Raw genomic sequence first — 27,678 nt, 5'->3', positions numbered from 1 at the left:
ATCACTAATTCATTGTGTTCCTAAAACGCCGTATAAAGTCAATAGAGAATTATTTCAAATATAATAAACCCTTTTTATGTTAAATTTGATTTTTAACATTAGTTTTAACGAAAGTGATTATTTTTTTAAAACTAACTATTTTATTCAATAGAGAGGTTTCTTACAGCAGTGAATTGCAACAACAATATTTCATTATTTTTTATTAATTAAACTTTTGACTGACCATAAAGCTTTTTTAAGTATTGTCAAATAACCATCAACAGCGATTTTTTGGAATTATTTCTTATATATTATTATTTGTAAATAATTTTTTTGAGACTGCGAATACTAAGGGTTCAGCTCGTTCCCTGCCAAATTTGAAGTTCAGAGTCAGCACTTCTTAACCAACTGACCCAAAGGCGGTTGTTTACGAATAATTAAATACAAGAATTATTTTCAAGACCACTGATGATGGGTATTTGGCAATACTCGAAACAGCAGCTAAGTAAAATAATATAAAAAGAATTTTTGTTTATAAAATTAAAAAATTAAATTAAAAAAGCAACTTTAGACTGAATTTATTGTGGAATACTTAAATTTTTGAATATATAAGGTAGTCGTGACTTAGAGAAGTGATATAGAACAAAAATCGTTAAAAAATGATGGAATCTGAAAGATATTAGAGACATATAGCAACTTTTACAAAAAATTCAAAAAAAAAATAAGAAAAGAAACCTAGATGTCACAAAATTCAGCAATAACTATCGTAATATAGACGCAGATCTATAGCGAATATCTGTACATAGGTCTAAAAAGCGTAGCATGGTCTCAATGACTAAAAAAGTGACTCAATGATACTTCTCAAAGCGAATGTGAAAACGATTCTGTGGGAGTTAAGTTTCAACAAAGTCGGTGTGTTTTAGTCCATATTCGACATATTGGTAATTGGGTAGTTGGCATAATAATTCAGCCGTTGGTTGGTTTGACGGTACATAAAGTATTTTACTATTTTAGTACTCGATAGATCGTTTACTATTCATTTGTTATCTTAATCAATAAAATAGAAAGCCGCTTGAGGAATTACAATATTTGCAATTCCTCATTCTATGGCTGATATAAGAAGTATTAAACGCTTTTTTAAACATTTAAAAAAAAAATTGTATTTATTGGAAATTAATTTTAATACAGTTTATATATTTATAAATATATATTTATATATAAGAATATATATTGTATTATATAAAAATATATAATACGTCACTGCTGAAAAAGATAGTTTTCTGTGTTCTAAATTTTTTCAATTAAATCAATATTCGATTTTTTTCTATTCGATTTTAATTTATAATTAAATAAAATTCTCCACAGGACTACATTTCAATGTTTAATATTATTAATTTATTCAAAATTTCTACGAAAAATACTCATATAAAACATAATTTTTTATTAAAGTAAAATTCTGTTGCAGATATTTTATTTAATTTGGTTATTATTAGTAATAATAGATAAAAATCCTAATATTATCTCAATTACTAAAATGTTTCCTATAGATTTGGTATTCGCAACTGCATTAGCTCGAAATTTATGCGAAAAACTTTGACGTAAGTCGGATTCTTTGCATTTTATTTATTTTCATGTACGACGCAAATAAGTAAATTTTAATTAAAAAACTTTTATATACTTTGTACACAGTTAAGTTTCCTCCAAGACCGTGCGGCTTATAGCCACCCGCAAACTCTAAAGATACACAATAACTCCCGGAAACGATTTAAATGCCTACTTTGGACGTTGAAACACCTATGGACGTTGTTTACAAGCGTGACGAAGATGGAAGGGAAATCAAACTTCATTGCTCAATTTTGCGGCCTTTCGGGGACAATAAAAAAGTTCGAAATTAAATAAGTATTTCGTTATGAGATTCTACAAATAGATCAATATTAAATATATTTTGAAATTGTATTCTGTTTAAAGGTAAACTAAATACCTATTAAATTTCGCCATTCTAAGCCACTGGTTTTAGAGTGCTTTTTCAAACTTATTATGCTTCTGGAATCATAAATTAATTATTTGTTTTGCAATTATTAGATACATTATATGCTTTGGTCTTTACTGTGCTTTGTCTACACAGTTGAAGTTATTTTGATATATGGATGAAGTCTGATAGTAAAATAATAAAATACGCAATAGCCTTATACTCTCTCCAAAGATTGTTCCAATAAGGAATGTTAAATTTGCAACGATGTTTGTAACACAGTAAATCAAACATTGGAATCCCAGTATATATGTTATGTATATATACATATTTGTGATAAGGTCAATTAAATAATTCGGCATAGTAATATTCAGCTATCTATTTAATACCTTTAAAACCGTTTCTCAGTAGTCTAAGAGAGAAAAAATATGAACTTGATAGATTCCTTCAGTTTTATCTGGAAGACTAAATTATTTAACAAAAATAATATACAGAAATAACAACGGTCAGTATTATTTACCTTCCCAAGAAACTTTAGGAGCATCACAATGGATAATAGTTAATGCGAATCAAAAATGATTTCTTAAAATTTTGTTTATTTACAAAATGAGGCTGATTATAAGGCTATTTATTCCAACAAATTTTTTTGTTACCAGTGCATTATTTAATTACGTTGTTTTCTCATCATCATATAAAGAAGATATATATGCATGATATATATACATCTCCTTTCATAGACGTAATAATACACATGATTTTCTGATGTTCTTAGAATGAGTAGCACAGTTGTCTATCTATCTATTTATCTATTTCTAAGTAAATTACCTAGGCTATATGACGGATAAACACAAATTTACATATAAGACTTTTTAGCCATGTTGTGTAGCCATGTTGTTTAGCTATATGTGATAAATCCATATGAGCGTACCGATTTTATTACATCTAAAATTCTATAACAGTCTTAAAAAATAGATGTAAAGCTAAATAGTTTTGATATATCTGCGATATAGTTTTGTGTGCTTATCAATGTATAATATTCCTTTTAAAATTACAACTTAAGTATTTGCAATTAAATAATATTTTGATTGTGTGTAATTATTTCTTAGTTGGCGCTTTCAATTAAGGCTGTCGACTTTTTTCTAACACTTTTCATATTGTCTCCCATATTCCATTTTCTTGTGATATTTCTTATATCCAAAAATACTATGGATATGTGTCAAGAGCCCTGGTTATATTCTGTTTCGTATCCGGTACTAAATTTACTTACAAAGATCTGTCGATAACGCTCTATTAGATGTTTTAAGTATGAGGTGTATATATATATATAAATATTTATGTAAAGTACAGTACATACTAAATATACTATATTTATCTTTGTTTGATTATCTCTTCCAATTCTTAATATCATTTCAGCTTGGTAGCAAGATTATATCACTGCTAAAATTTACATCGATTGAATTTGTTGTCTTATAAATATGAGAAAACTACTTCAAAAATTCTCTGTAAGAATGTGTGTAGCGTATTTAAGCTTCGGCAAAGCCAAACCTTACTTGTTAAATTATTCATTTTGTGGTTCTGCGATTAAAAACATGTTTATCTTACTACATGAATTGTTACTTATGCAGCTCAATTACGGTAATAAGTTGAAATGTCAATGCAATTAAGTCCCAGCGAAGATTTTCTTTATATATCTCGTCTATTCTAGTCACTTTAAAAGCAGCTCTAGAAGCTTAGAACATTTTTCTGTTGAAACAGAGTGTCGTGCATATCGTATTAGTAATTCAATTAACATGAGTAGCGAGGCCTATTGTATCTCAGCATTCTTCATAATTATTATTTATAAATAAAATTTTTATAACAGACAGCTATTTGTCTTATATAATAAAATAAATAATTATTTATATATAAATCTCACGTATACACATGTACAAATGTCAGTAATTTGACAGTGTCTCAAATATTCGTTGCTCTATGATCTACGTAATAATTGCATTTGATTTTATTGACTTTAATTTTTAAAAATGGCTATCAAATAGAGATTTTAATTTTCTAACAAGCACTAAAACATCTATAATCTATAAAAACATCTATTAATCTATTTAATCTTGAAATCAAAAACCAAGATAAATAAAAGTCAATAATATGGAAATAGAATGGAAAGATAATGTGAAATACTTATATCAAAGTTTTGACAGAAGATACACTTGACAAAAAAAAATACACTTATGAAAGATACACTTGTGAAAAAATTGTCTTGTCATATAGTTCCAAAGTACAAATACAAATCTAAAATTAGAACTTAACTATATTTTATGGTAGTGTTTCTTATGGTAACGCTGATCTATTCACTATTAGAAACTAATCAAAATATTGTAGTGTGACTTATGTTAAAAGTTCCCTAATATATCAGAGCAAAAGATATATACAAAGACTTGGGAGTCGAGAGTATACATCAAACATGAAGCACAAAAATTGTTTGGTTTTGTAGATGCTCACACTAATTCAGAACTGCATTATCTTAAAATTAATGCAAAATATATTTCTTCAGCAAGATATGCTGGGCTTGAATGTATACTTTTGTAAATTCAACTAATTAACCTATTATCATGATTTAATGAACCTCTTGTGACAGTGGATTAACGAAGTGTTCACTGACACTATTGAATAAAAATACTTAAGATACTTACTCACGTGTCATTAAAGAAGAAGATGAAAGAGAAAGAAAACGAAAGAAAGGACATATTTCTTTTGAAACTAGGTCAGTAAATTAAAATGGAAAGAATGTAGAATTGTCGTCAATGTGCTGACAGGTCAGAGTCTACAAGAGACTTGCACATATTAGAGAGGAAATGGAAGTAATCAATATGATGCATTATAATTGTTTGGTGGCTTCACAATCTACAAAAGTAGAAGACGTTTCAGAAATAGAGCATCATGAACTCCATAGATTCGCATAAAACGTTTATTTCTTGAATGATGCCTACTACAAAGAAACATAAGATATAACTTTATCTAATATCATTGGGAACCTAATTTAGTCAAGTTAAGGTAACCTAACTAATGGAAATAATTAGTTTCATAATAGAACGTATACTTTAAGCTGTTAATTTACCGTTTTCCTTTAAAATCTAATGGATTTAATGGATAAACTTTTTCAAAAATTTAAAAAATAATCATATAAAAGAATTATTCTGTTTAAGTGAACGTTATTTATTACAAAGTTACTTCATTTCATATTAAATCTGAAATTTCACATATCAACTCCAACAATAAAAATATTTCAAAACAATTTTATTTTTGGCATTTAGAAAAATCGATTCTTAATTTTGAATAAATAATATATTCCCTTAAATTATAAAAGAAACGTTCACAAAATATCTTTGCTGCCTTAGAAAAATACAAATATTGGCATTTGAGGTTCACAGAAGCAGGTCATATGTTATATTGGCCTGTCAGCTTGCCTGTCCATCCATCCAAACAATTAAAAAGAAAGAATTAATATGTGTTTGTGGTCATGTGGAGCTGACCTGTACCTTGCACTTCGGCAAGGGTAAATACTGTGATTAACCTGTACCTCAGTGCCATTTTGCCAATACTCATTATTTGCTACTGACAGCAAATAAAGTGCTTTCTTTTATTCAAGTGGTCAAGTGGTCAAGTGGTCAAGTGGTCAAGTATTTGCAATTTGTACGTAGTTTTTGTATCAACTATCGTATCTACATTAAACCCAATTGGCATTAAAAATATTTTCTGGAAAGCAATTTAATGGAATACCAGTCAAATGATGGAAATACAAATGTCAATATATGGGTCAAGCGGTAACAGCAATTTAATTAAAAAAAAAATTTTCATTAGAATCCGTAGCGTATACGAGTTAACACCTGACATTTGGCCCACGGCTCAAGATTAGGATTAGGAAGGAATTAGAAAAATACTGATTTATCCCGGAATGCAATCCTAAAAGAATAAAAGAACATTTCGGGTGTATATATCTTGAAATCTTTAAAACATTTTAAACGTTCTTAATAGTTTACTTGTATACTTTGTAAATGTTAAAGTAAATGAACTTACATATGTATATAAAATTTTTGGAATAACTTTTGTTCTTGAGGCTATATTCCATTAGAAATTAATTGTTCAGAAGAATGAAATGAATTACTTTTATAGAAAGAAAACTTATGTAGAGTTATATAGAATATGAGAACTCAATAATATGCGAAAAGGGTGTATTAAGTTTATAATGAAATTGTACATGCTTCTGTTAACTAATACCTTTTAAAGGTGGGATTATAAGACACCGACATATGAAAATTTTGTGAAACTTCCGTTATAGTGGTGATATATCAATTACCGAAACACCTTAAAAAGCCTTGTTTGAAGCAGTTTCTAAACTAAAGAAATCATATTTTTTTAGAAACGAAAAAATAAGTGTCTTCGTCTTTCGGGAGCTATATGGAACTACATGCTATAGTAAATGTTTGATTTTGACAAGACACTGTCACATGCCATACTTCCAAAACAGCCGTCAATTCACTAAATTAATTTACATCCACAAAACAAAATTGTTGCACAGCCATATATATCGTATGCTCTGATGCCGCTGGATTACATTCTGATATTTATTGACCGTATTTCGTCCGGAACATAGGTTGCCTATAAAAAATTTCCAATTCTGTTTGTTTAAAGCTAATAATCGTATTTCATTCAAAGATTTACCGGTTACCGGCGCTTCCAATTAACCTTGGGTCTGCCACGTCTTCTGTTGCCCTGCGGGTTCCTTTCCAGAGTAACGTGGCATATTTTGTCATGGATTGCATTTTGATAGAGATTCTTATAGCAAAAAATTAAGAATACTTCAATTAATTTCCAAAACTTTCCTGAATTTAAGTAGTTTTTATTCTTTTACAGATACATGTGGGTAGATAGAGACTAGCGAGACAGAGTTTATCTACAGCATACATAATTTCCAAAGGTTTCATTTAATAATTATTTTGGATTATAGTAAGCTTATATATATATATATTATATATAGAAAGGAATCTAAGATAAAAACCTTTTTCTCATAAATACTCAACAGTTCTGTGCGAAATAGCTTATACATAATATATTATCACCACACACAGTTCTTTCCCATGGTCTTTTCCAAAATTTTTGAGAAAAACCAAATCAAAAAATGAAGTCAGTTTTTAACTTTTGTTACATTTCTTGAATTAATGTTCTTATACCAGCTATATAGATTTTATCTTGTTGTAGAGTAGGAACCAGTAAAGCACTTATATATATATATATATATATATATATATATATATATAAAGAAATTTTTCATTATAGTCTTAAAATAACTTTTTTATAATGAGTTTATTTACATACAATACATATTTTAAAAAAATGACGTATTTGCGTCGTATTTACCCGAAATTCCAATAACTAAATGAGTAGATATATAAAAAACACCAGAAATGATAACGGCAGTTTTAATATATTTATATGTATATATACTAATCCATAAATACATTTTAATATATAATTTTGGTGTGATTTCGATATCTCTCTTTCGCTGATTTGACAACGGACTTTAGTAGAGTCAGCTATTTTGAAAATTTTTTTTTACTTTTCTATATGCTGTAATACATTACTTCTTGAGATATCAAGTTTGAAAGTTGTAAACCTTTAACATTAATTACAGTAGCAAAAAAAAAAAAAAAACTGTATACACCATCTAGTGGCAACTACTAAATCCAAATTAATAATGACCTTCATGTAAAAATTTCCAACTTAAATATTCGGTACATCAAAAAGTGAGTTATGTATAAGAAGTAAGATATATTAATATTATTGAAAAAAGGCATGTCGAGCTTGGCTATATGGTGCCCTATAATTCAGTGTCCCGTTATATATCATAATGTCTAATTTTAGTGCCTAAGTGAGTCGATCTTAGTTATATAAGACAAGCTGTAAAAAATTCCGATCTATCTACCTATAGACATATGACCAGGTGTATGTAATTTCAAGTGGAATGTGTAAAAAAATATTTTTTTTAGGCCCATTAAATTAAAAAATCAAATACAGATTAAACTCTATAATGAAGTATTTTACCACTTCCGACTATTCCTTAATAGAAAAGTTCAGCTGCATTTGACTTTTGAAAACAAAAAAATTTTTTTTAAGAAATCTCATTTGGAATTATATGGGTTCAGTTAGGTTGTACAGGCGATATAAAGGAAATCCATTTCGGCCTATTGATCCATTGTGTTATCGTATAATAGAAATACTTAGGGTTTAAAACCAAGAAGAACATTTCGGAAGGCATAAAATGCTATTGAATAGGAGGTCTTGAAGTTGAACAAGATCCTTAAAGAAAACGGGCCTCTAAAGTATTGAGTCGCCACTGTGTATGTGCTGGGCAATGTCAAAGCAAAGTCAGAGCCACTTTCATCGTCTTCCACACAGCTGCGACAGGTATATGGTAAATGAAATGGAGATTCAATCTTTGATTGCAGTCTGTTGTGATTGCAGCTTTTCGACGTAAAGCTTTCGCTGTGCTCGTTGACGTACCTTTTTCAACGCACATAAACGTGTGCGGATTTTGGCTGCAACGAGATAATGATCTGAGTCGATGTTGGCTCCTCGGATAGTACGTACATCCAAGATACTGGAAGCATGCCTTTCGTCTATCACAACATGTAGGTAGATAAGTCCATCTGTATTTCATTTTTATCCAACTGCATCCAATTTTCCTCTGCGATGTTGATTCAGCCTTTTGTACAACATAATCATTGCGTTTTTTTTTTTGTCTGTAACATGATTAATTTTAAAATTAAAGATATTAAAAAAGCAAAACAACAAAAGATGCTGTAAACAATTTGAAAATATTTTGTAAACAATTTGTTATCTACAATTTTTTAGTAAACAAAAACAAAAACATAAACAACAAACAACAAACAAAAACATATTTGGTTGCGCTGGAAATACACTGTGCGTGCCACAACACACACACACACACACATACAAATTCGAAGCATACGAAATGCATATCAGCAATTATTGTTTTTTGGCTTCAAAAAAAACGAAAAAATTTTTGCTCATATTGGGCATATCATATGTGTGAGCAAAATAAATTTTTATTGTATTGATCGCTGTTGGGCTCCACAGCTCCACAGTTGATTTTGAGTGTTTTTGTATAGAAAAGCTCAATCTGAAATGAAGAGTGAAGAAAGAGTCGTTTATCGAAGTATTCTCTCCAATTTTTTTTTGTAGGTGATTTTTTTATTTAGTGTGCGCTTAACTGAACTGGATTGGAATTAAATTTGTATTGTAAATGATATGATTAAAGTAATGAGAGTGAGAAGATTATATTTTGTTTTTGTGCTGGAGCACACTGTATTGGAGAATAAGGCGAAGGCGAAGTAAAGCAGTTGGAGTGTGACATTTAAAGCTATCGTTTATTACATGCATAGCAAAATACGGTTGTGTGCGGCGACGGTTTTTCGCTTCATTTTGCTTTACACCAGATCGAATGATGGTGTGGTGATGGTGATGGTGTTGGTGATTTTGTCTTGAGGGGGTTACGACTTTAGTGACCGTTTAAAATTTAGTTGAAAACTAATTTTGAAAGCTGATTGACGCCGAGTCTAGTAACGTCGGAATTTTATTTTTAAATTAAGCTTGAACCGCTGAGAACGCGTATAGCTTGTTTAAATGGAATCGCGTGTTTGCTACGGAACAATAATTAATTCAATAAATTGTAAATAAAATATAGTGATATATGCATATGTAGTAATAATTTCATATAAAAAGATATTTATTGCGTGTGCATTCAATATTCATTACTTTGTAATATTTATGTATCAATATTGAATTATTTGCATATATATCTGGTATATTTTGTGTGTTCAATATTTCATGTATTTATTATATCCAATATACATATAAAATCTACATAATTACACTTACACTTGTGTGCTAAAGAATAATAACAATTTAATTAAAACCATTTTCAAAATCGATTTAAAATTGAATCTTTTTAAAAATAAATTGTGAAATATTGCAGTGAATAGAGCATTCTACATAATAAAAATTCTACATAACAAATAAAATCAGAAAAAACACATACTATATTGTATATAATTGTATATTTATATAATTGAAAAAATAAAAACAAAAATCAATTTTGAAAAAAAAAAACAAAACCAACCAAAAATAAACTGTTAAATAATATACAATAATTTGTTGCATTTTACGGCCGCCACATTGACTCAACGGCTGTGGTAATGTCTGCATTGACTTGCAGAATTTGTAAACAAAATTATTAGCTTAGACGCAATTTTTTTTTTACATGCACAAATATGCGCAGCATTACATCAAACCAGCGCTGGCCGCTGTAAAGCGAAGCTTGTGTGGTGTTTTAAACGGTGTGGTAAGACGGTGTGGTGAATTGGAGAACCAATGTCCCAAGTGAATTGTACATAAAATTTGAAATTGATTTTAAGGAAATATTTATAGCAATTGATTTACGATATGCAATACGAAAATCAGGTTTTAAATATTGCACTCTTGTAATTTGGTCAAATTTTACATTATATACTGCTTCAAGATAAAGTTTTTCAAACTTTTAATTACTAGACATTTTCAAATTAAGCTAGACTTGCAGTAAAATTTGACTCTCATTGAGACCAATAATCGCCTAGAACTGAAAATAAGATATATTGTTAAGTTAGATTTAATGCAAAATTTAACTCTCAGTGAACCGAATTATGTCTTAAAACCAAAACCAAGATGTATTGTTAGGTGTACAATATAATTTTCAATATAAGTCAGGCTTAAAGTAAAATTGGACTCTCATTGAACCGAATGAGGTCGTTAAGCTCAAATCAAGATATGTTGTTAAATGTACCAATAGCCTCTATTAGTCCGGGTTAGTTTAAGATACTCTCTTCAGGGTAAATATAATATTTCTCATAAATTGCAGTGAACCATTTTTAATAATAAATAAATACAGTAATAATTTAGATATCGACATATTTGAAACTTTTATATTATAAGTTAAGACGCAAGTTAGTGGCCAAAGCACTTTTACTCAGTAATATTTCTGGTCATTAAGACGATTGACTGTAACAAGCCTTGCATTCAAATTTGATAATACATATGTTATATATGAATATATTAAATGATTTAGGTAATTTTATAGAACTATAGTTTAAAGCTTAGTATATAATAGTGTTATATAAATTGTATTTCTTTTTAAGAGAGTGCAATTCTGAGTTAGTGCGAGTATCTGAATGGTACGCACTCTATTCTCAAGTCTTTGTGATATTTCTGATATATTATGTATCATATATTACATTAGTATTATTATTAATAGAATTTCGCATCGCATTTAGTGTAAAAACGTGTAAGTGGTGTTTTATAATACCAATTTTCTACTGTTAAATCTTGGTGATTTACCTTACATACAGAATTGTGGTTGTTCAGGTATTTCCTTAAGATAATGTGATCCAATGTTTCTGAGATTAAATTGCATTGTTGATACTACTCGTTCTTTAAGAGTGTATTTGCGATAATTATAGTAGATAGTAATTAGTAGAGATCATGCTATTCTGTATCGCGCATACAAAACCTTTACTTACAGCAAAGAGATTCCCAACATAGTGCCATATGTAAGACTTATTCAAATCAATTAATAGCGTTAGACTTTAATTTATAGATTTTTTGCTGGTCAGAAACCATTGAATCCAAAGGATAGAATAATTTTTCTTCCGGTCAGAAAGGATTAATTTACTATCTACAGCAGATACCGCTCTGTGCATATTATTATAAGTATTAGAAGGGATTATGATATACTGCGATCTATAAGATATATATTATGTTCTCTCTGGAAAGTCTCTCAAGTTAACGTGGACGTATTAAGGCCTACTAATATTTTTAGATCTTATATCATATTTGATTCAATGAATATCGAATGTAGATACTGAACTTGTTTCCTGACATATGCAAGGCATATATGGAAGGGATAAGATTATAACTCACAGCATATGCAGGCTTCAGCTTTCTTTTGTTCCATCTTTTAGAGGTTCTTGTAGTTAACAGTAACATGTCCAGTTAAGAAGCCAGTAAATAATAAAAAAATATACATGTATACATATTTACTATATTACTTTCCATTTTATATATGTTAAAACGTAATTAACGAAATACAAGGTTCGTGAATGTTCTAATACGAAAAATCTGTTGAATGTTAGTTTTTACTAACAACTAACAAGAATTTCATTATAACAATTATTTATAATTTACAATATAATTAATATGAAGTAATTAAAATACTTCTATTTAATTAAATTTTTTTACTAATCCGGTAATTTTCGATTTTAGAACAAATAGCCAACAGAAAAAATACGAATAACATTCCTTTAATCTTAAAACAAAATATAATGTTTAAGAAGTTGATAACATTAGAACGGAGTTTCTTAAACATTGGCACTACCGATCTGAAAACACTCTACTTTCGTCATTAACATTACTATTTTTTGGTGAGCTATTGTTACCGGTCTTTGGTAAGCCCATTGAATATTTTCGAATACATATTGGGTTAAGAGACATTCTAATAGGGCAGTTATTTCAATTAAAATAATAACGACATTGGTATTGACATTGGTATAGTTTTTTATATGGTAAATTATCCTCGTTAGCGGTCTTAATGAGCAAAACTGCCTAAACCAGACAAGTGGAAACATGGTATTAGTCGTTCCTAACAAAAGTTTTTATTTCAACGCATTAAACGAGTTGAACGTTTGAGATCCATATATTCACCAGTTTAATATATAATAACTCGTCTGAACATACCTTTCTCTTCAAGAACCAGAATTTTAGGTTCTAAAATAGCTCGTCTTAAAGTTGATTAAGACAGGGTTACCAAAATTAATATAATTTTTTTAAGCTATTTCTTATAGATTGCTCTCATCTTAAAATGCCAAATATATTAGCTGTTTTTCTACAGATAAATTCCACATTATAAATTTATAATAGAACATATATATGCAGAATTATGATTAGTTTTTAATTTCTAATCTTAAATATATTAACTCATGACAATGACTATAAAGGTTTTCATGATATACACAGACAATTTTTAATTTGAATTCGCTAATGTGTATGTGAATTAATTATACAAATCTAATTTAGATGTATTAACCTAAATGTTTACAATTTATTATAATAGGCAAATGATTTGACAATAATTCTGAAACTAAATTAGAGAGCTGACGTCAAACTCAAACTTGTAAGATATTGACAGAATAAGCTATATAACTATTACACGAATGCACATGATTAAAGATGTATACACAGATGTAAGTCTAGCATTTCACTCTCTGTTATGATTGAGAAATAAATGTACCTTATACCCATAACGTAGGGCGTAGTTTTAAGTCAAGGGATTTTACCTAGTAGTCGTCGTGTCAGGTTTTACTATGACCTTAAAATGTTTACCGGTAGCGATTTGTATATGTTTTCGTCTTCATTTCACATATTTTTTCTTTCCGGATCTTTTTTGATATTACCAAATAAGAACATAAATGCTGGTTTTTAGTTCTAGTAGTATTAACTCCGATTTCTATTATTTCACACAAGTAATTTTTGGCGTATCGAAAACATAGAATCCAAAATATATAGTACTTTTTAAAAACCTATATTTATTGTAAGGCCATGTATAAGCAACATGTAACACTGGTTCTACAATATTCTCAATATAAGTAGGAATCCTTTTTACCGACATATGTTCTGACCAATAGATGACATCCCTACAAATACCTATTTTAAAAACAATAACTTTTTACTTTATGAATACAATACTTTCCGAGTTATAAAATGAATACACAGACTAATTATTAATAATTCTTCGGTAAATTTACTACTATAAACTTATAGATAGTCTTTTAGCAAGTATATTTTGGTTTCGATATATATTTATTTGTTATTTTTTGTTTATGGTAAGAACGTTTGTTTTAATAGTTATTTAGCTAGTTAAAAATATAGTATTAGCGTGTAGGGTCTTTACAACAAGATTGAAATATAGTTGTTTTTTTTTGCAAGAGCAATATAAGAATTATAGCTGTTGTAGAAATATAAATGAAGGTTTCTTTTTCGAGCCTAGAGCGTAATTCAGGTAGAAAGATATATATAAGCCGTGAAATGTTTACCCTATTTAAATTAAGCTTCGTACTGTATTTTATTAAAAACCCACGGATATTATTATATTGTTTATATTTATCCTCGCTTATATCTTCTTCGTCTTCAAACTGTCTTATTTGCATCGATCAAAAGTAACATGATTACAATTTTTGTTTTGTCTGTCAGTTTTGCAAAAAACCGATATCGTACTTTTATTAAACCATACTAATAGCTTCTTAAGCCACAATATCTTTCGTCTGTCAGGGTCGCATCTTCCTTCAATTTTATCTTCAATAATCAAATCAACTATACCATCTTTTTTCTGGGTGCCTTATGATATGACCCAAGTATTTCAGAAATCGAAATTTACTTAGAGTTAAATCACGGTATTTATATTTGAAGCCACAAAACTTGCTAAAGAAGATTTGTTAGTGTAGACGCCCAGTTGGAGACTAAAGAGATATTGTGGGTTCAAGGCACACAATGAGTAGTTAAACCAAATGAGGATGATGGTGCAATCTCGTTGTTTTCTTTACTTTAGTTAATGTGGTTTATTAATAAATATTTATAATTTTATGTATGCATGAAACCGTTTTAGCATCGATACGCACTTGCGGCAAAATAACGCACGTTCATGCTATGTAAAATATATTAGTTTATATTATATTAGGGATATTCAATCTGTCTTGCAAACTCATTGCAAGGTGCGCGAAATGCATACATTTTAAGAGCTTGAAAACTTCTTTGTAATTGCTTGCAATCTTGCTATACCTAAACCCATAGGAATATTCACTCTGCCTTGCAAACTCATTGCAAAGTGAACGAAATGCACAGATTGTGCACAAACTTTCTTGCAACTACTTGCAGTCTTGCTATATCTATATATAGATGTTGTTTTGACATCTGTTGCTTCTCATGTTAATGTTGTTGATTTTGCAATTCTGCAAAAGAAGTGTTGTCACACTTTTGCAATTTTAGTATTTTTTTTTAGAGAAAGTGGAGTACTTTATGCATCGTCAAAAGGACCATCGTCAGAATGGTGTGCCCGACTCCCTAACATTAATATGTAATATACGAATTAAAACACACCCCCTCTTTAGCGAGACTAATTCCCCCTCGGAACCGCTTTCGCATTACTTCGAGGATAGTCTCTTATGTTGGTATTTTAAGCCACGCTTTTGTGATTTTCGATCCGCGTCCAGACCATCACTTCCCACTGCATTATCTTGGTGTCGACTCTTTTTAGTATTGCATTCTTGTATTTAATGCAACTTGGAAGGACTTTGCAAGACAGAGTGAATATCTCTATTGAGAAGTCCACACTAGCTTGCAACTAGCACGTATGTTTTTTACCGTAAGTGCGTACCGGGCCGTAGTTTCATATTTCAAACGATTAGTAGAGCTCTATTTATAAACTAGAAATGTTTGATACATTGATGTTTCAGCAGAAATAACGATACCATTAATAAGTACAGTTTATAGTTTAATTTTGCTATCACACACCATCTTCTCTTTTCATTACTATTTTAATCAGTTCAATATATGTACTACGTATGTATATTTTTTTTTCGCTCCATCGTAGATGAGGTAATCAATTTGTATTGTTACAAATATTATTATTTTAAAGTAGAGCCAATCAATTATTCTTGCATATTTGAAGCCAAAACTCCATTGCCTTAGGCACCTTTCCCTTTGTTCCAGAACTTTTATTTCGCTTTTGAGATATAACATACACTACTATATCGTTCTGGCGCTAGAAGTGTCAGAGTCTATGACAGCAATAAAAACATAACAATTTAAACAGCATTTACAATACCAACAACAACAACAACAATACCAGCAACAACAACAACAACATAGCAACAGCGTCGTGCAAAAATTATTGTTCCCAGATCGCAACAACAATCGACTCTCGACTATACGCGGAAATCAATCTTTTTTCTACTATTTTAATATATGTCTGTCTGTTTGTATGTGACAGAAGCGTATGTCTAAATATATTATTTTGAACTTGTATTGTTGTTGTTGTTGTAGTTGTTGTTCTGCTATTGTATTTTGTTGGAGATACAAGCCAGTTTTAGATACTAAATTACTTTGTTGTTTTGTTGTTTTGCAGTTTTGTTGTTTTTTCTGTTGAAGATACGAGTCAACGTATAAGCACACGTGAAACTGGCTGCTTTATGAGCTTGTTTATTATTTAGTTATATTTTTTTTAATTCTTGTTTTTTGTTTTTGTTTTTGTTTTTGTTTTTTTTTTGCTGTTTTGTTCTTAAATAATATTATTATTTTTTGTTTTGCTAATCGTCGTTTTAAACGCGATTATTTGAGATTGTTTCATTCCGATAGATATTCGAACAAATCCAACAACAAAACAAAGCAAAGCAAATACCGCGCAATTCTCTTTATAACAATTTTTATGTTAAAAAGTTTGAAAAATTATTTTTATTCTAATAGAAAATTGCAAACAAAAAAAAAATTATAGAAATGTATAATTATTGTGTGAACAAATATATTTACACATATATAAATACATATACATATATATATAAATATATACATCTATACAATTATTTATTAATTTATATATATGTATCTATATTTTTTATGTATTTTTAGCATTTTAATATAATGACTTTAAGTAAGGTTTCAATATATGATAATATATTTTATTCTTAAGTCTGAATTTACACGTATATACATATATATATAAATATGTTTATATGTGGGTAGAGTTACATTCCTAATCTTGTTTTCTGATAATCCTATATGCATGCAGTTGCCGTTGTTTTATTAAAATTATCATTAACTATAACTACATAGACATTTAATTTCATATGCGACTGTTTTTACTCGACAATGTAGTGATTATATATATGTATATCTCAAGCATTCCAATCCACACGCGAAGAGCGGTCTAATTGAATTGCATTTGTTTGGAACGATGCATTTTTTATTTTAAATTATTTTAAATTTTTTTGAATACATTTCGAATTTTTTTCAAATTTATTTCGAATTTTTTATAAACGTTTTTACCTCGAACTATGAGACTGAGTCGGTCTAAAACAACAAGCCACACAATGTATGTTAGGTGTTTTGAAACGACATTCATTTACAAAGAAAATGACCGTCTGGCATGTCCTGTATCTAGAGGACCAGAGACTCTACATGTACTGATCGTTGCCAAAATAGTAATATTGTTTTTCAGCCATGTTGTTGGAATCCTTTTTTTTGAAGTGGAATTTTATTAAACTTATTTAAAAAAAAATTGTTTGGAAAGTGAACGAATTTACCGAATTTATTTTAAATTTATTTCAAATTTACTTTAAATTTATTTCAATTTTATTTCAAATTTTTCTTCAATTTATTTCAAATTTATTTCGAGTTTTTGATATAATCATGTTCAGTGCTAACTGTAAGTTTAAGTTGGTCGAGTAACGAGTAATATGATGTGCGTTAGCGAACTTGTAGAATGAGCATTCATTCACAAAGAAGGGGTATCTCTAACAAATCAATAATCTGGTATGTTCTGTAAAAAATTCTTCATCTACTGTATATAGCGTGGTTGTGAAACGGTGCAGAATCTTGTTGAAAGCTCCCCTAACTCTCATCGAAATATTTAGTTGTCTCTTAAATTTTATTTGAAAAGTCCACTAACCTTCACCAATATATGTGACGATCTATGTTTTTAGAGAACCTTTCTAAATTCCTTATGGTATTTATTCGTGATTTTAGCGTTGTTATCTAGAAGCATTAATAGAATGCTTAAAAAAGCGCAATTGATACTAATAGCAAAATTTCTTTTAGTTATTCGAATGACTTAAATTTCATATGACTTCACTGTTAAGTTTTTAAATAATCACTATCATTTTTTTTGATTATGACTCACTCATTAAAAAGACACATATTTTCAGAGAATCTCAATTTTCTTATCACCTATTACGATAATCGATAATTGATGGTCTTCGTTCAAGTGTAATAGCTTCTTTGCTCTATTAAATCTGGGGTTGGTTTTTTTTAATACAATAAAATTTTATATATTTTTTTAAAATTTTTGAATTTGAAAAGATTCACTTTAATCACATTTCTGAATGTGCTACTCGTATTCATATGTGACTATTTGAATAATTCATTTTTGAGATATTGAGAGTCTTATAAATATTGAGAGTCTCGATTAATATATCTTTATTAATAAGTTTTTCTAGTAAATTACTCATTGATACTCTACATCTTGAGTAATATATCTTCCTCAATATTATAATTACTTCATGAAACAAATAATCAGATCACATCTTGTATTTGCTATACATTAAGACCGAAAAGTTTTCGGAAATTCTCATTTAAAATTCGCGCGCTGTATATTTTTCGATATTTTAAGTTTATGTAGTTTGGCAGCAATTAAGGACAATTACTATGCCAAAAATGAGCGCGATCTGTCAGACAGTTCGTTTACGGAAGCTGTTGAAACCAGTTCACCTCAGTAGTGCGTTGCGAAAAAAACAATGGAAAAAAATATTGGACAAAGAGTTTGCATCAAATTTTGTGTTTCGAACGAAATTTCGTGTGCAGAATCGTTGCGAATGCTACAAAAGGCTTATGGGGAATCAGTTTTATCGAAAACTCAAGTTTATGAGTGGTACAAAGCCTTTCAGGACGGTCGTACGACCGTCGAAGACATTTCGCAACGCACTACTGAGGGGAACTGGTTTCAACAGCTGCCGTAAACGAACTGTCTGACAGATCGCGCTCATTTTTGGCATAGTAATTAAGGACAGTGCTGCCAAACTACATAAACTTAAAATATCGAAAAATATACAGCGCGCGAATTTTAAATGAGAATTTCCGAAAACTTTTCAGTCTTAATGTATATAGATATAGCAAATACTCCATGTATTTTCACAGTTTACCAAATTAATTATAATAATATTTATTGAAAGCTGTTATATACAATGTATATAATCTCCACTTCTGGAGATGGCATTGTAATACAGCTAAAACTTTCTGCAATGGATTTTTAATATAAAATATAATCTATTAAACTAACACTTTTCCCTATACTATATACCCTTTTCCCTATATATATATATATACCCTATACTTTTCCCTACACTACATTGTGACCGAAAAGCTTTCGGAAATTCTCATTTAAAATTCGCGCGCTGTATATTTTTCGATATTTTAAGTTTATGTAGTTTGGCAGCACTGTCCTTAATTACTATGCCAAAAATGAGCGCGATCTGTCAGCCAGTTCGTTTACGGCAGCTGTTGAAACCAGTTCACCTCAGTAGTGCGTTGCGAAAAAAACAATGGAAAAAAATATTGAACAAAGAGTTTGCATCAAATTTTGTTTTTCGAACGAAATTTCGTGTGCAGAATCGTTGCGAATGCTACAAAAGGCTTATGGGGAATCAGTTTTATCGAAAACTCAAGTTTATGAGTGGTACAAAGCCTTTCAGGACTGTCGTACGACCGTCGAAGACATGCCGCGTTCTGGACGACCTTCGACCTCTACCACCGACGAAAACATTGAAAAGGCAAAGGAAATCGTGTTCAAAAATCCTCATGTGAGTGTTAGAGAGATAGCACGAGAGCTAGGCATCGGTCGTGAGATGGCTCGTTTGATTTTGGTGGACAATTTGTGTATGCGACGTGTCAACGCCCGGCTTGTTCCGATTCACCTCAATTTGTTCAACATTATCAACGATTTTAAGGCCAAACATTCAATAAATACCATCGAACAGCCACCGTATTCACCTGATCTTGCACCGTGTGACTTTTTCCTGTTTCCCAACCTCAAATTACCACTCAGAGGAACGCGTTTTGAATCCATAGAAGACGTAAAACAGAATTCGCAGAGGGAACTCAAAGCCATACCGGAAAGCGCCTATAAAATGTTTTGATGATTGGAAAGCGTTTGCATTTGTGTATCGCTTCTAATGGAGCATATTTTGAAGGAGATAAAATAAATATTGATGAAGATTAAGAATTTTGCGTTTTATTTAAAATTTTCCGGAAACTTTTCGGTCACAATGTATATAAAATTGTTAGTTCCATTGGTGTTCAATGTACTATATATATAAATATTATTGTTAATACCTCTTTGTGTTCTTAAAAATGAACTACCATCTGTGTTTTTCAATATTTAAAATTATCTTGATCAAGTAATTTATTTAGGCTTTTCCGAAATTTCAATTTTTTCTATACCTTATGGAACTTAATAAGATTATTTGCTTATATTGTAAATAAATAAATTCATTTTCATTTCAAGTTTTCCGTCATAATCACGCCATCACCGTTGGCATTTATAATCCTGATATTGATTTATTATTCAAATTATTATTATTTTTCAATATGTTTGTTTATTTATATTTAGCTTTACTTTACCTTACGCAGCTGAATTATAAATGCAATTATAAATTTTGATGTAGTAAATAACAGAAATACCAGTTCATTAATGAATTATATACAGGTTTATAGGTATGCCTACGATTAAACCAATATCTAATCTAAACACATTTTTGAAAATTGTGATAAATCCAGTTGTTAAATCGGTTAGAAGCGTAACATGTATAATATATGTATGATCTTGAGATCGAATTAACACACGCCATATGTATTTTTATGAATGGGTATTTTTGACTAGAATTCTATTAAAGAATTCTTTGAGATTAAGATTAACTATCTATTAAATTTCTATGAATAAATATTTTTAGTTAGATTTTAGAAATTTAGCACTTATTGCATAAAAAATTGCAAGGAAATGGAAACATACATATATAAAACTACTTATTGTTATATTGACCTTATACATAAGGTCAATATGCTTCCATCTGGGTTTAGAGTAGCGTTAATAAAAAATAGATATAGAACCTACTTTACAGAATTTATTTACCTCTTTCGTAAGAATATGTGTGCCCAGGAGTCTATTCCGTTTGCATATTAGCGTGGGGCATCCAACAGCTCATGTGTGGTCGACTTCTCATTCTCTTCTGCGTATGTATACGCAGTCTCGTAAGATGGTAGTTTAGTTTATAGTGCCCTGTTAGGATTCCTGTAGTAATTATAAGTTTTTCTTTTGATAGGTTTATATCGTATAATCCTAATATCTCTTATTGTTACAGGTACCAATAAGTGATTTGGATTTTATTAATCCTGGTATATTATCCCAATAAATGCTATAATTAATATTTAAGTAAAGTGTCTGCATTTGGAACTTGTTTGAAAAATGAACCAACTACATTTCTGAAACTAGTTTTACTTTAAATTCAATTTAATATTGCGCTCTATGCTCTGACTAGAACCGCTAATGAATAAAGTGCTTTAATGGTGCTTGTTATTTAAGTGGTAAACAGATCTCCCTACAGTTCTTTTATATATATATATATATATATATATATATATATAGAGAGAGAGAGAGAGAGAGAGACCAACTATGTATACATCAAATGGAGATAGCTGGGTTAAGTATGTGTGTGTAGCTCTATTAATGTACCTTCCAAATTTTTCTTTCAACTACTTTAATTTTTTTCTTCAACTTTACTTTTAAAATATACACCAGTAATTTTAGTAACAGATATCTAAAAGGTAGAAACAAAAAAACAAGGAGTTTCAAAAAAAAACCAATATGGGTCGATCCCCTAAACCTCACCCTTGAATATATAGTATGCTATGCTCACATGAAAAATTAAATTTCGTAATAGTAACTACTAGGGTTCAACTAGTAATGAATAGAAGGTAGTCTGCAAAGCATTACTTCTTGGGTAAATAGTTCTCTGAAATTTCTTACTCATTTTCATTTAAATTCTCTTTGGCTTACGTTAGATAAGAAAATTGATTCTAAGTATCCGCTTAGATACATTAGCTCAATCTGTTACTCAAACATTTTTTAAGGCGTTTAAACTTGAAACGCCTTAAATAATTAGTAGCCTTTAATAATACCTAAGATACTATTTAAGGAGAGGTACTGCAGTTGATTAAGATTCTATGAAATGTGAGCCTCTAGCATATTATATTAATTATTTCTTTATTAATTAATTATAGTTTAAAAAGAATAAATTAACTTTGTTTTCATAGTTGTAAAATAAATTGAGTGATATATGATTTATGTTCGCAATATATTGTACTTGTAAAAACACATATATATATATATATGTATATAGATATATTCTCTGACATTGTTAACTTTTAAATAAAATACTATCAGAGATATTGTATTCGTGGAAATAAGTTTCCTTCAATTTTAATTTTGAATTGCATTTATTTTATGAATTTGTTATTTGTCTGTATAATCTATAATTATTGTTGTTAAATTTTTCCGTATAAAACCGTCTCTGCTATTGAACACCACGTAACAAAAACTCAGCAGCATATAATCTAACAGCTTGACCATTCACCCCGTCTAACCGACCGACCGACCGACCAACCAACCAACCGATTAACCACACAAAGATTCTCACTCGCTAGTAACAATTTCAGTTGATTTTAAATTATTTGATTCCATGGGTGTAGCCAAAGGGGCAATACGAGATGTTGACCATTAAAAATTATATAAGTATTATTTCAGAATCAAAGGGAATAAGAGGTAAAAAACTCGACTACTCGCTTACTAAGCGAGTAAGCATCTTATACGGCTATTGAAAGCATAAACTTGGTTTGATTGACTTTTGGATTTAGTGACTGATATTAAATCGACATAGAGTGGAGCTCTATTATTACTTTTATTTGAAGAAACGGAAATGACAGAAATTTTATATCAGTCATCATTTATTTTTGTAAAATACCAAAAAATTTTCCTTAGCGACTGTTCCCCTTGGTCACATTTCCATTCCATCGACCAGATGCGCGTTTGGATTGAGTTTTTCTTACAGTAACTGTGATATATTGATCGGCATAAATTGGAGCTCTATTGATAATTTTATTAGAAGAAACATTTCAATTTATGTCTTTTTATCAGTTTTGTAAGAGAAAATTACAAAAGTGGTTTCTTGGAGACTGTCCGGCTTGGCCACATTTCAACCCAAACAACCAAATGTTCGATTGGATTAAACTTTGTTTTTGATAACTGATATATTAATGAACATAAAGTCGGGGTCCATTGATAATATGTTTTGAAGAAGCATTTTATTTTCTGTAGATCATTTTTCTGTAAACGGAAATTACAAATATGGTTATTTGTAGACTGTCCCTCTAGGCCACATATCTTCGCTACACCCATGTCTGATTCTGTATAATTTTTTTTACTTGTTTTTTTTTTTTTCATAAGTCGTTTTTGCAGATATATGTAGCTATGTGTATATGGATATTTTTGTTTGTAATTAGCAAGTAAATGCATATACTTATATGAGATCGGCGACGCTCCGTGCACAACCCGTATACGGCTTTCGACGTTTTGCATTCTCATTATATAGACTCTGTTTTTTGTATATTGTAAATTAGTATTTACTTAAATTTATTATTATTTTTGTTTTAGTTTTAGTGTTTTTATGTAGTGATTTTAAATATAATAAATATTTTGCTAAATTTTGATATTCGCCCGCAATTTTAAATAGATTTCAAACTTCCTGCTAAGCTAATATTTTGTTTCTCTCGTTTTTGTTCTGGTTTTTTGCAGATAAGAAACAATGATTTTGGTGTTTATAAACAAAAAAATTAACAAAATAAAAATTGCAAATTATTTTTAAATTAAAATTATATTAAAAATTCGCTATAGCTGTGAATGTGTTCTCGAATGCATTAGTGAACTGATTCGGGCATTTTTATATTTTTTGCTAATAAAAAGAAAAGATTAATTAATAAAATTAAATAAGTTAATTAGAATCAAACAAATCTCTGTGGTCCGTTCTTTGGCATTGCACAAACCAAAGAGGCGAAATGGAGCCAACCGAAGCTAATATTGGTAAGTCTTTCATTGATATACCATAAGAATATATAATAATTTCTATATGCCATAAATCTGTACGATATAAGTATATATGTATGTATGTAGATAATCTCTGTCCTTAAATATTATATTACCGTATATGCAAGATTTCTGCAGTAGCGTTTTGTTGTATTTTTTTTTTTTTTTGTCGTATGCATTTCATTTGTTGTACTTCACTCTCGGTCAATTTCTGCTGTTTCCATGGAAGAAGATACACTCTTGCATAACAAAACTAACTGAAATGGAGAGTTGGACCTTGAAGTACATAACTTATTTATACATGCATAACGTATCCAGTAATATATACGTCCATGTGTGTATGATTTGTATCGCACATTGAACTGCTTTAATGGACGGTCTACGTTATGAAGTTGTACGACAAGTTTACGTTCAAAAGTAAAAGTAAATTTTTTTCTTTTGTCATTCACTATTGCTGGAAGGTTTAAAGTTTTTAAGATTAAATAGATACACAAAAAGATAAGAAGATACATTGACATGAAGTGTAACGATAATTTTGATATAATTATATTAATTAGTTGCATGCTCACTTATTATATTTCACATAAATTTATACCCGGACTTGATGTATATATTGTTTAAAGTCATTAGTCAAATATTAAAATAATTTCTATTTCATATATATATATATGAAAAGTAGTGTTTCAAAATGCTGGATCATTATGATCTTCAAGTAGGTATATACGAATAGATTCTCAAACGATTACTTCATCCGCGTCTTGTTAATGAGCATTATTCTTATGAAAGTTAAGCCCTCTTTTCTATATATCCACTATATGTATCCACTATTTTATATTATATTATATTATGTATATAGCTATATATTCACTATTATGCACTCGTCAACAATGTAAGATTTTTATGCGATTGTGAATGGGACATTCAAAGTTTTTCATGAACATCTTTTAAGTGGCGATTAGTCATCAAACTGTCTATTCTGTAATAGCACACCATCTATAGATCATATACTTAACGATTGTCCTTCTTTTAATTCTATTCGTAGTAATATCTTTCCTAATATCTTACCTACTAGCTTATTAAAAACAATTACTGTTGAAAATATACTTTTAATGTATAAATATATTAAAGCCTGTAACCTAGTAAATAAAGTATAATTTATAATATCCGAGCTGAAGGCCCTAGCAGCTAGCGCTCGTTTTTCTTTTCTTAATTATAAGATTTTATATTTTGTAATTAATTATAATAAATAAAATAAATAATATATACACATTCTTATTTCTAACAAGTATTAAATTTGATTTTCAAGTCAGTTATGACGAAGGACATTATTTCTTTTATAAATTAATAGTATTTTTTTTTAATTAAGACGTTTTTCGAACAGTATTGAATTGCAATGTGGTCATATGCCCCACTAAAGGAAGTAAACACTAAGAAGAAAGTGAAGATTGAATTGCAATAACAAAATTTTATTTTTTTAATTAAATGAGTTCTTGGCTGATCATACAGCTGTTTAAAATAATGTCAAATACCCATTATTAGGGTATTTTAATATTTTTGAAAATATTTTTAATATTTAATTTTTATCAATTTAACAATTTTTTTGAGACTGCAAGACGATGTACTGAATTTGTGCCCTGTCAAATTTGTGTTCTATCAAGTATGATACAGTGCAACTCTATTACATTATATGACTACGTTGCAGTGTTAACAGTATTCTAACGTGATACTCGATTATATGACAGCATAGAACTAGGCTTGTCCGTTCTTATCAAAATTTCTTGTAGTGCATGTTTACCGGCGCTCGAGTAGGAGACACCGGAACACCTGCCGTGTTTATGTTCAGATTTGTCCAGAACCCGTTTTAGTTTTAGCTTAAATTTTTGGGCATCTTTTTCTGTAGTACATTCGGCGATATAACCAACATAAATTTTGGCCAATCATATTTGCATACGGCTGCATTCTCATTGGTTCAACTTTCTATTTACAATTATAACGATTGTAGAAACAAATCGGCTTTCTTAATTAAAAAATAATTTGATCCTTCTTTCACTTTACCTACCTACTTACTTACCTAATTAAAGGTAAATACAATATGCTTCATATACCTATATACTAGGTGGATTGATAGTTACCTCACTGCACAATAGGTGACAATGCCTGGTCACCTACGGTCTGGTAGTTTCTACGTGATTTTTTACTTCTACTAACGCAGAACTATAGCCAAGGACATTATATATATAATGATGTCCTCTGTCTATTTGTATAAATCGATTAATTATTCTTTTAGAAACTACAAAGTATAATATTTATGATATATAAGGCTATGCCCCTTAAAGTGTTTGATAAATAGCAATGTATTGACATATGTATGTATATATTATGTATGTATTCAATGGAAATTCGTTTACTACTTTATTGTACCAATTTTTTTTTCTCATTACTTTGTAAAAGGAATTTTCAAAGTACCACAATTGTTCCTCTGGCTCTCTTTGCCCCTCATAAAGGCTATACCAACGTATATACATTTAGGTTAGCTACAGTAAAAATTCACTAAAATAAAATATTAAATAAAATAACATTTTGTTTAATTTTCTTATGCAAAGCTGGAGATTAAAAGAGATTTAAAGAGATTATTGATTCAAGTACCTGGTTGTACCTAATTCTGTTTTAGGATTAGGATTGTATTTGCGACTATCTAAGCTCTAAGCTAAACTATAATGTACTGTACTAATATGGAATTCTTTTTTCATATCAAGAACCGAACTCTAATAAGCTGTTTAAAAGTTAATAAATCTTGATTGATTATAATTTTTAATTATAAAAAAAAGCTACTCAGTTTTAGACAGACATTGACCTTATAGTCGGCTTTAAATATTTTTTTTACATATGTGTGCCATATCTATGTGATTTGAAATTTATTTCATTTAATTTTTAATAAATTTTCTTAACATTTAAAGGCACTAGTCAATAAAATAAAAGAAAATATAGCTTTGGTAGAGATTTTTCACAATTTTTTTTAAAAAAACTACCTGTCGAGGTACGTGCTCTCTAACAGTTTTAACAGTTTAGTCGTTAAAAAAGTACCTGAAAAAATTCTGATTGAAAAATCACATTTTTTTTATAATTGGTTTTATGATTTGGAATTAATTAAATTAAAAAAAAATATTTATTTGAATAAAATTAATTTCCATATATTTAAGAATAATAAAAGTATTTAATTATTTGTTAATTAAAACTTGTTTTTAATATTCATTCGTTAATGCCAGTTTCTAAACTAAATAAATTGAGAATACTTATATTTTTTTTTAAATTATATTCTCTACATTTTGTATATAATCCAAAATATTATTAGTTAACAATTTTAATTGTACAAATATTTTAAGTTAATAGAATATTACCTATTCTAATTGGCATTCGTTAAATGGAATTAATTTCATCAAGTATCGACACGTGAAAATAGGTATGAACTAATCATACGCCCACCGACAACTGAGATGAGTTGTCTATGCTATGACGTAGGTTCTCCATGTAAACTATATGTACAACGAAATCTATATGTTATGCAGTCCTATTAATATATGTATAATAACTATTAATATTATTAATTTCCTTCTCATTTGCTTCAATTTATTTAAATTTTAAAAGCATTTAGGTACTTTTTCAATGAAAT

At 29.2% G+C, this 27,678-nt stretch overlaps 1 protein-coding gene across 2 annotated transcripts in view; it reads left to right on the top strand.

Moving 5' to 3' along the window:
* The first annotated feature begins 9,391 nt into the window (after positions 1-9,391).
* Positions 9,392-27,678, top strand: part of LOC119687308 (embryonic polarity protein dorsal) — a 70,265-nt gene continuing 51,978 nt past the window's right edge. Inside the window, exons 1-2 of one of the 2 annotated variants that reach the window (XM_038101583.1) lie at positions 9,392-9,692; positions 23,721-24,005. In XM_038101583.1, coding sequence (XP_037957511.1) covers positions 23,981-24,005 — 25 coding nt within the window. In that variant the 5' untranslated portion in view covers positions 9,392-9,692; positions 23,721-23,980. The remainder of the gene's footprint in view (positions 9,693-23,720; positions 24,006-27,678) is intronic. The other variant, XM_038101585.1, reaches the window with a different exon arrangement.

This window comes from Teleopsis dalmanni, chromosome X (assembly GCF_002237135.1).
Source record: "Teleopsis dalmanni isolate 2A chromosome X, ASM223713v2, whole genome shotgun sequence".
In the NCBI taxonomy this organism is placed as follows: Eukaryota; Metazoa; Arthropoda; class Insecta; order Diptera; family Diopsidae; genus Teleopsis; species Teleopsis dalmanni.
This window is presented reverse-complemented; position numbering and strand designations above follow the sequence as displayed.